The sequence below is a fragment of the Lepisma saccharinum genome, chromosome 5 (genome assembly GCF_977018435.1).
Source record: "Lepisma saccharinum chromosome 5, izLepSacc3.1, whole genome shotgun sequence".
Lineage (NCBI taxonomy): Eukaryota > Metazoa > Arthropoda > Insecta > Zygentoma > Lepismatidae > Lepisma > Lepisma saccharinum.
The window spans coordinates 80,284,479-80,294,789 of record NC_139233.1 but is presented as its reverse complement, the minus strand read 5'-3'; the positions used below and the strand labels follow the sequence as shown (position 1 = coordinate 80,294,789).

At 46.1% G+C, this 10,311-nt stretch overlaps 1 protein-coding gene across 1 annotated transcript; it reads right to left on the bottom strand.

Annotated features, from left to right (window-relative positions):
• Positions 1-2,916: 2,916 nt before the first annotated feature.
• Positions 2,917-4,944, bottom strand: LOC145988097 (uncharacterized). Its single transcript, XM_083122930.1, has 2 exons — positions 3,664-4,944; positions 2,917-3,132 (listed from the first exon to the last, which is right to left on the bottom strand). The coding sequence occupies exons 1-2, from the start codon at positions 4,942-4,944 to the stop codon at positions 2,917-2,919; spliced, it is 1,497 nt and encodes a 498-aa protein (XP_082979056.1).
• Between the last annotated feature and the right edge of the window lie 5,367 nt (positions 4,945-10,311).

Sequence of the window (10,311 nt, the reverse complement as noted above, 5' to 3'; positions counted from 1 at the left end):
GTAAACTCGTGGACCGGCTGCTGGTCATCGCCGGAGAAGAAAGGGCCGGAAACCGAAACTTTCACAACGAAAAGGTTGGCATCGTGGACATGATCGTTTCCAAACTAAGCCGCTACATCGTCAACGAACCGAAAGGCATCGGGTATCTGATCAACATCATCAACATCTTGCCCCCGCGATTCTGGAAGCTGGCGGAAGGGAAGGGACTCATCAACGACATCATCAACAAATTGCCTTTCGAGATGCATATTCCCGGCTACCAATACTGCGGTTCCGGTAAATTGGACGCGCGACTGGATCGCGGTGATCCGGGGGTTAATCCCTTGGACGCAGCCTGCAAATACCATGATATTGTGTATCGGGACAACAGGGATCTCGCAGCAAGGCACGATGCCGACATGCAGTTGGAACACCGGGCTTTCCGGAGGGTAGTCAGCAGAGATGCCGGCATGGGTGAAAGACTGGCCGCTCTAGGAACGACAATGGCAATGCACACGAAAAGAAAACTCGGTTGGGGTTTGTAACAAATTTGTATTTATTTCATTTCAATAAAAAATATCAAAACTGTTCAATGATTCTCTCGTCCTTTACATCGTAAACAAACTTTTTCCCTGCAATCAGGATCACGCTGCATACTGTATTGCCTGGGATCATTTCTTGGAAATCCACGACAACCTTGATGCTCGTGCGATCGCTGATCACCACCTGCTTGCGTTTCGATGTGTTGATCACGTACATCGGACGTTTCTGGATAAACTCCGCTGGCGTGTAGTACATGTCGGTAGATCCTTCCATGGTGACCCTCTTGAATGCTGTGTAAGCTTCGTACAGCTTCAGGTAATTATCTTCCGCGAGGTTGTAGTTCTCTCTGGGGAAAATCTCGTTACGTCCGTTCTTAAGGTAAATGTTCCTAACTTTGCAGTAGTCGAACATACTCGAATCCGCATTCTGACTGCCGTCGCGACCGGTTTGAAACACGACCACCAAGAAATCGGGCATGTCGTACTGGATGCTGTTGAACTGTGTAGTCACGTCGAACTCGAAGTATCGCCCGGAAACCGTCCTCTGCAAGATTTGGTACATCTGAAACTCGAGCGGGATGTTCGGGTTCTTCAGAATTTCTGCTTTGATCTTCGTGGCGTGGTTAGCTTCGTATTATCGGCATGCGAAGTTCCATGGATTTTATCACGCACTTACCCTCGGAAGGGAGGCTCGCATCGTCCACGGCGCCCCCAGCCGTCGCGGATTTCCATCGCAGAAACAAGTTGTTGTCGTTGGACGCTCTCTTGAAAGTGATTCTCAGACCACCCTTCCACATGATTTCCTTGTAGTCGGAGAAGAATCCATAGAGGAGTCGCAGACGGAATAGCACGGTGCTGAGTTTTCCGGGTAATTTGTTGTCGGTTTCGAAACCCGCCGCTTTGTAGTACGAACTCTCTGGCTTCGAGAGCGTCATGGTCGCCACGATGGTCGAAGTAAGTCCGGGGTTATCTATCCTGTCGATGACTGTGCCAAGCTTTCTCACTTCCACCTGGAAGAAGAGGTGAGGGACGAAATTGTCTATCAGCCTGAAGTTGGCTCCTGCAGGGTAAGCTGCATTTTCGTCCCTGGTGACAATTTCGAATCTGATGTAGAGGTCAGCGCGATGAGGATGCACAAACCCGTCACCAACGTCCACATCAAATTCGATGTCCTTGTTCGGTTCGTTGAGGTTGCCAAACGTCCTTCTGTTGGGAGGGAAGGACTGCAGTTCGTAACTTTCTACGTGATCCATCGTGCGCTTTCGATTAACCGTCTATTTTATTTACAAGATAGCCAGTACGGCCGTGCTCGTGGCTCCGGTGAAATCCACCAATTCACCTTTCTCGTTCGTTATAGTCAGTTCTACTTCACTGAACTTGTCGTGCTGGATGGGAAAAAAGATCGGTTTGGCTGGTTCGTAAAGAATCGGCTCCAGGAATTCCGAATTGGGCTTGAACGTCGCAATTATACCGGTTTCCTTGTGTGTTTGGTCCCGATTTGCGTCCGTCGATACAACCATGCCCTGAGCCAGGTTGCAATGTACGTTCAAAGTTTCTATGGACAGGAATTTGGGAATAGAGGACCCGACGTGCTTGATCCCCGGCGCCAACCTGCTGTCGTTAGGGAAACCCAAGAGCTCCCCGATGGATCCGAGGTTTATTTCTTCTGTGGCGGACGTAATCTCCACGCGATGAGTGACCGAACTCTCGGACAGGATGACGTTCGAAGGCAATTGGGCTTGAAGCGTAGTCAGATTATATTGTCCAGGCGAAACGGTGATCTTCTTGCTTCCTACGTGGAGGGTGTTGTTGTATTCTGTGACGTTGCGAATCAAGTACATGCTGTAGAAAGCCACGAGGCCCAACGACTCTTGTTGCAGAGTGCTCCTGATTACATCGTAATGCAGTTTCAGTTTGAGGATTGAAGTCTCGCTGGACAAATGCAGGACTAGCATTTTTCTTTTATCGCTATTGTTTTATCAAATCCGTTGCTCTCTGAAACATTTCCAACGACGTCGAGTCCCCGCTGCCGGTTAGTTGCGAAAGAATGACCAGCATTACGACGCAGAGATGACCGCAGACCACTTCGTCGAAGCCCTGCATCCTTTCATCGTTGTAAAATATTTCGGACGTCGATTTCAGGTAGTTCGCAAGCGCGAGAAGTGGAACGCCACCGAAAGAATCAAAAACGAAAGCGCTTCCGTCCTCGGCAATCCAATAACATACCCAGTGGGTTCCGGGTTGAGATAATTATCCAAGTTGACCACTCCGCTTTCGCCGCCACTTCGGGGTCCGTTAGCAGGCAATGTATCGGACATGAACACACCTCTGAAGTTTATAACGTTGAACAATTCGGCTAGAGACTCAATATCTTCGTTTGAAAGGGGCACTTTTTTTAAGGTTGAATTTCTTCAACGCTGCTGCGGTGGTTTGTTTCTTTGTTCTTCTTCTCTTCAATCCGGAACCAGTAGCGTTCATCTTGCTTTCCACGGCGAGGTTGTGTCTTTTTTGCTCTTCGAGCTCTTTTGTATTCTTCACGGTTTTCGCGATCGCGGCACTGCCACCTGCGAGACTTCCCACGGCTCCGAGAGCAGCGAGGATCGCGGGAATGCTGAAAATGAAACCTCCCTGCTTTCTTGACCTAGACTTTTGCGACTTGCTTAGCTGTGGCCTGCTGAGAAGGAGCTTCATCCCGTGCCCCTTCTTTAAACATTTGTTTTTCTTCTCGCGTTGCTTCTTCGTGAGTATAGAATCGATGCCCGAAACCTTTTTGAGTTCCGAGTAAGGGATTTGATAAACCACTCCTCTCGGACGCATTGCGAAGAACTCCTATTTTATTATGTCTGTTTATTTACTTACTGCTATCCGTGAACTGCATTCTGCTTCAGCTGCTGCCTTCTTTTCTCTCTGTGCCACCCCAAGACCAACATTGGGATAGTGTAGGAAAGAACAATAAATGGAGAGAAAAGGTTTTGGTGATATGATAGGGAAGAGACTGCTGTTTATTTCAGAAAAAAAAAATAGATGGATGCCGGAAATGAAGTGAATGAAAAAGTATTTTGTGTGTATGCGTACAATTTAATACAGAAGCGCGCGTGTGTGTGCGAAGTGGATTCGTTATATACAGGATTAGCCTAATTACAGATATTGCATGATTTGGACTTTTCTCCGATTGGTGAAAGCCCCATGGAACAGTGTGAATACCGCAGTTCAAAACTTTTCTCTTGTCGTCCTCTGCATCCAACACCACTTTGTTCAGTTTCACGGTCTTCACATCATGGTCTATGCTCTGGAACCTCCTCTCTCCCCGCAGGATGGGGAGTTTCTTCTTCAGGCATTCGATGTAATCCTCGACGTTTAACTTCCCCTGAACAGTGCTTTTCCCAACTCCCTTGAACTTCTTGATGGTGGCAACGGTCGTTCTGATACAATATGATTTAGCCCCGAGTCCCACGAACTCTCTGATGATCTCACCGTTCATTTCGTACTTCATCAATCCTGGAACTTTCTTGTTCCTTGGCAAAATGTTGTAGGGGTTCGGCTGTGGATAGCCCGAAGTGTCGAAATGTTCCTTCAATTCGGTTACCATGCCCCTGTACGGATCTTCCTTCATCACATAAACGAAACTGTCCGTATCCATGTAAGCGATCTGGATTTGATTTTTGTATCGTGACTTCATGATGTTGTAGTGGAACTCGTACATTTGCAGTTTCGACAGTTCGAGAATTGCAGCCCCCACGTACGTCGGTTTGTTGAACGTAATGCAGGATTTGTCAAGATGAAGCAACGTCAGGTTCTCGTTGAAAATTTTCCTGCTCTTGAAGCATGGGTTGGCACCCCATTTCCTGCATTTTTTTTCGTCCGAAACTATCTTGACATCCTTGTATTTCCTTACATTCTTCATTGTTTTTCCGTAGATGGCGTTGTTCATCAGTTTATACATATCCTTATCCAGGTCAGATGTCGCCACCTGCCGCTTCTGGGTGTTCATGTTGATGTAGGGTTCCAGCCATTTGCCCTGCGTGAATTTCAAAACTCTGTGCACTTTAGTTAAAACAAGACCCTGCTGGAGATAGAATTTCAGCAGTTTGCAGTGCACTACGTAATGATCCTTCCTCTCCAACGTCAGAAGCAGTTTTGGTTGATTGGAGCGAGGAGGACATTTTAGCTCAGGCGCCAGAGGAAAATCCGAATGGAGCTGGTGCAATTCTGAAGGATACTCCAAGTCTACCTCCGCGAAGTATCCTGTCGATCCTTCAAAATTATCCTCTTGAAGCAGATGTTTCAGTCCTTCTTCGGTGATGTCCGACCACTCGAAATTAGACTGTGGCAGCTTCTGCGTCATCGCATAACCATACAGGTTGTTGGCGTCCAAGTATATTATGTAGCTGGACTCCTGATTGGGATCATACTCGTCTCCCATGTACTTGTTGTTTGCTTTCGCATGTCTTAAACAACATTGCACGATGCCGCCCCTGATACATTTCTCGATGAAAAGCTGCATGTCGCATTGATCTTCCGCGAAAAGTTGCATCGAATGCTACTGGAATACAACATGGCATTCCAGGTGAATCCCGGAAGACTCACGAAGTGCGCAGGGTCGACTTTGTAATCACGAATAGCGGTTTGACGAAACGCTTGGAGCACGTCGAATAGGAGAAGCACGTCCAGCTTCAAGTATCGATCGTGGAAATCACCCAGCGAGCAGCATCGAAACTCGTTCCACATACTTTTGGCGTGCGCATAGTCTTCGTCGGAACACACAGAGTCCTTCAAGGTTGAATTAAAAGCGTCTTTCGACGGAAGATCCGTCTCGTCGAACTTTTCGGGCCCGTCGACGTACTCATATGGGTACACTCCTTTCCTTCGAATAGCGTCCAAGGACACATCTGGGAAATGATCTCTGGTAACTTCCGGCATGTCCAACATGGCGACGCATTTTTCAAGGCTAGCCTGGAGAAAGCGGTAAGAATCGATGAATCTAAGTTCAATTCTTCTGTATTTTGGCTTCTTTGCCAGCAGCGCACAACGTGCACTCATCGTCGCAGGGGATCATTTTGCTCATCTTACCATGATAGCCCGGTGGAATATTCACCCACTTGCTGATAGTAATGTATTTCTCGTCGGTCTCGGCAATCACACGGATGGATTTTTTGTCATAGCCCAGCTCTTTGACGAAATGGTGAAGATCATAATTGCTGAGGCCGTGGAAAAATACCGGCACAAACTTGGCAGTTTGAAGCTTCAAATTGCATCTACAGCATAACGGACTGATGTACTGACCCATTACGTGATTGTGGTGTGTCACTTTTATCACACAATCATCAAATTTGGACCCGCAATTTGGACAACGTGTTGCACAAACAAACCTCAATTCTTCGTCTTCGGTAAGATCATTCATGGGTTTAGTCCTGAACAAAACATCACCCCATTCCTCCACTTCCTTGACTAGGAATTCCAGGAAGCGTTTTACAGCCTCGGGTCCTCGGTAAAGAATCGGTTCTTTGCTATCTTCGTCCGCTCCTGTCATCCAGTGCACGTAGTATGCGAAACTGCAAGGTATGTGCTCATGGTAGGCAGTAGTTGATGATTTCGCCGGATCGGGGTCGCAGATAGCCATGGGCTTCAAGAATGCCTCGAAGTCTGCAACGATGACAACGGGGACCTCCAGCTGGACTTGTACTTTCTGAAGAAATTAGAACCACCAGGGAACACGCACCTGGATGGTTGATGCTTCAGGCATTCTCTGAGGTGATCCTGCAGTCTCTCCTTGGCGGTTCTTGAACCTAGGTTGCTGAAAAATACCATACATCGATAACAGATTCCGATTTGATGTTCATGTTTTGTTATCTCGCTTCTGACCAGCTTTGAAAGATCACGGATGAGGCAATAATGGTGCTGTTTCATATTTTTTATCAACAGCATGTGCACTACATTCACCTCATCACCTACAATTTTGCTGATCCGAAGCGGAAAAATATCTACTTTTTTGTTGCTGATTGTATATCCGTACACATTTACACCAATTGGAATCTTGTTCTTTTGTTGATAGGCTTTTTCAAATTTTTCGATTTTTGTCAGCTGCACAGGAAATGTAACGTCTTCGAAATATTCATCCAATTCATTCTCGTACTGGCTGTAACTTTCAACGCGCGCAGAGTTTTTTGTTTTATGATGCAAATGGGCCAGGAGGCACCATTTGAAACACTGGTTGTCGTTGTTTTCAATGTTAAGAACGGCTTTCTTGTTTTCGATCACCTGCGGGAGCTTCACGTAAGTCGATCCCGAAAGAGGCTTGTATTTGCTTATGTTGATGTTGATGATATGCGTAGTGTTGCAAACACTCCAACCCGATCCTTTGCCTTGAAACTCTTCCTGCTTCCGGACGATCTCATTCACTAGCTTGTCGTAAAGTTCGCTTATCACCTCCCTCTCACTTTCCAGCAGAAGTTGTTGCTTTGTTCTACTGGAGAACATGTGAGTTTGTTCCGACGAATGCTTCTGGAACAACGAATCCAAAACCATGTCGAATTTGAAGGGGCCCTTGTCGAGAGTGGAAACCAAAATCTAAACCACTTCTGCTTTCTTCTCCTTCAGGAAAATTTCGGCACTGCAGGGCAAACCCCTATTCTCGCTGCTGAAGCTGTAATTTGCCAACATATTCCTGAAGGCCCTTCTCTTCGGCTTAATACATTCTGGGTCGCGTGCTTCAGCCGATTCTGTGATCTTCGTTCTCTTTCCATGACTCAACTGGTTTGAAGACTGCTTTCGCTTTACCCCACTCTTCTGATTGACGATCAATTTTTTTGTTGTTATCACTTTCCTGGATGTTGGGGAAGGTTTGGTGATGCAGGTGGGTTCTTTCGACGAACCAGGCCGTTGAATACATCTTTGTTTATGCCGACTTAGATGGGACTTGGTTTGTGGGATATTACAGAAGGGGCAGTGAACTTGGGGTTCTTTCGTCTTCGGAACTGCAGTGGATGTATCTTGTGACTGCGACATTTTTCTGCAACAGAGAAAGCCAACTTTCAGGGATATGCAATAGGCTATTATATACACATTGGGGCCATTGTTTTGATTCGAATCTGTAAGTAAACAGTAAGACGCCTCAAGATGCCGAACAATATCTTCGGCCACTCCAGAGGCGGCACGGATACCAAGCCAACCGACAACACTGAAATTCTGAAACTCGACCAACGAGTGAAGAAACTTCGCAGCGACCTGCTGACTCTCCAGAACACTCTGTCCTCGAGCCTACAAGATGAGATCACAAGTCTGCAGAAAACATTAGTGGATCCGATCCTGAAGATCGAAGCGGAATTCAAATCACTGTTTGCCAAGTATGCTGATTTAGCATCCTTGGAAAGTTTGAGCAGCATTCAGGAAACAGTGAACAACCTGCGAGAGGAATTATCTAACCTACAAAAATCCAGAGACATTATTCAACTAAAAACTAAGTTTGAGGAACAGGAAACAAACATCCAAGCTAGCTTGAGCGAACTTCAAAATGTTATTTCTAACATTAAGATCCAACTTGAAACCAACCCTGCACCCGAAGACATACTTCTGATCAATCGAGCAGTGGTCGATCTACGAAACGAACTCGGTAGTTTTCGGGATGAGATCCCGTCTCTGATATCCTTCGCAGAACTTGAAAACTCGGTGAAAAACATCAGGGAGAAACTTCAAACCGTCGAAGAAGCCATTGCCAACTTTCCTTCGTCCGAGGAACTGAAAATTATAGGAAAGTCTGTGGCCAACATCAAACTGCAACTCGAGACGTACGAGGATTTCGGTAAAATCCAAGGCACCGTAAGCCACATCGAGGACACTTTGTCGACCATGAGAACTGATCTATCGACCGTGCAGGAAGCTTTGGAATCGAAATTGCCAGGCATAACGGAAACCCTGACCACCGTTCAACAGCAAATTGCCAAGCTGGAAAGCCTTAACACTGAAACCGAACTTTCACACTTCCATCACCTGATCGACGACATACAGAGCAAGTTGGAAACACTGCAGCAATCAACCCCTACACAGGACGACATGACGCGACTCCGGGATGCGCTGGGTACGGTAGCCGACGCCAGTGAGCTGGACACCGTGAGAAAAGCTTTGACCGCGCTGCAGAATACAGTCGTCAACTTACCAACATCACAGGAACTGAAAGCCGTGAAGAGGGCAGTGAATCATTTGCTCAAATCCGAGGACGTGAAAAACATTCAGATTGAAATTGTGCAAATTCGAGACACCATCCCCACGATGCCCAATAACCAGAATGTCAACGAACTGCACACTCTGTTCGCAGAAATCAGAAATCAGGTTCACGACCTCGCGACACAAAACTCCAAACTGAGACTCGTCGAAAGCTTGCAGCAGATCATCGCAAACGTGAAACTTCGAATCGACGACGTGGAGACCGGTCAAGAGTCTGCTTTGGCTGATTTTGCCGACAAGCTTCGCGAACTGAACGAACACTTCAAGCAACTTCGCGTGGAAATCAAGATCAAACCTTCTTACGACAGCATCGTCAACCTCTTCAGCGAACACCTGGAGCCCATACAGAACAAACTGGACGACGTGCAGGAGGAACTGCGAGCCAACGTCGGAAGCCTGAACGTTAGCCTCGACAACTTAAAATCGACAGTCGTCCTAGAGATATTCAGCATCCCAAATCGAGAATTTCCGTCCCCTTTCAATCCACGAAGCAAACTCTACATGCTCACTCCTGTCAAAGCATACCATCAATTTTACCTCAGGGGAAAACTTCAGTTTGTCAAGATAACTTACTGGTCGCTACTGCGAGCCCTTCACTATCCGACTATGACTGTGACGAATATAGGGGACGAACCTAAAGTCCGCAATGTAGAGCTGGTTGATTTCACACATCCCGAAAGTGGAGAGACTTCATATGCCGAGGATGCTTCGCAAATCATAGACATTCAAGTCGCTGATAAACTGTATGTAGAGAACCCCACGCTCTCAACAGCACAAAACCCCATCGTCATCGTGTTCCTTTTCTCACATGACGTTCAGTAGAAGCAAGTAAAATTTTGTTATGTAAACTTATTAAAGCTCAAACGAGACTTTCCTGATTAGCACAAAAATACACTGCTATTGTACGATCACGAGACAATTCGAGTTAATAATATGCAATGTAAAAGTAAATTCCAAGTTAACTCGGGTTAATAAAGCAAGTAAAAACATAATTGCTGTACTTACCTATGTTGAAGTAAAGCTGTTCTTTCTCCTTCTTGCAAAAGTTTTCATGCAATTGAACACACCGTGCACCACAAGCTCATATAGAACTCAGACACTAGAGTTAATACAGCAAAAATGTCACTAGCAATTCACGGCAGGAATGCTGTTAATATACTCACTCCGGTCACCTTCTCGCTAAGCACTGCGAAAAGTCGAGGCGATCGTGGTAGGAAACGATATCGATCCGTCTAGGCTACATACATCGTTCCGTCTTGCTCACGCAATTAGAGGGAAAGAATCGCATAAGTAGCATTAGCAACGACTCCTATACAGATATTTTTACTGGTAAAGATTTTCTTTCGAAGCCAGCGCCCTTTTTTTTCCCCTTGCGTAATTAACCAGAACAGAAAAGATGCTCATCGGTAGAGGAAATGCTGGAATTTGTATTGTTTCTTTGTTTTCGAAAGCATACTCCCCCCTGAAGAGCGCTCGTTTTGATTTGTTAGCTAAATTTAGCTTGCGGCTCAAACAACAGTAACACCAAGCAAAAAAGCGTTTGTTTTTTTTCCTCGGTTAAAGAGCCAAA

Bases quoted from the DNA above. Each gene is read 5' to 3' on its own strand.
- LOC145988097 (XM_083122930.1), bottom strand. From the start codon at position 4,944: ATGGGAGACGAGTATGATCCCAATCAGGAGTCCAGCTACATAATATAC. The intron at 3,133-3,663 runs GTAATTAGGCTA...TTTCATTTTCAG, and splicing joins GTCCAAATCATGCAATATCT to CATTCCCGCGATCCTCGCTG.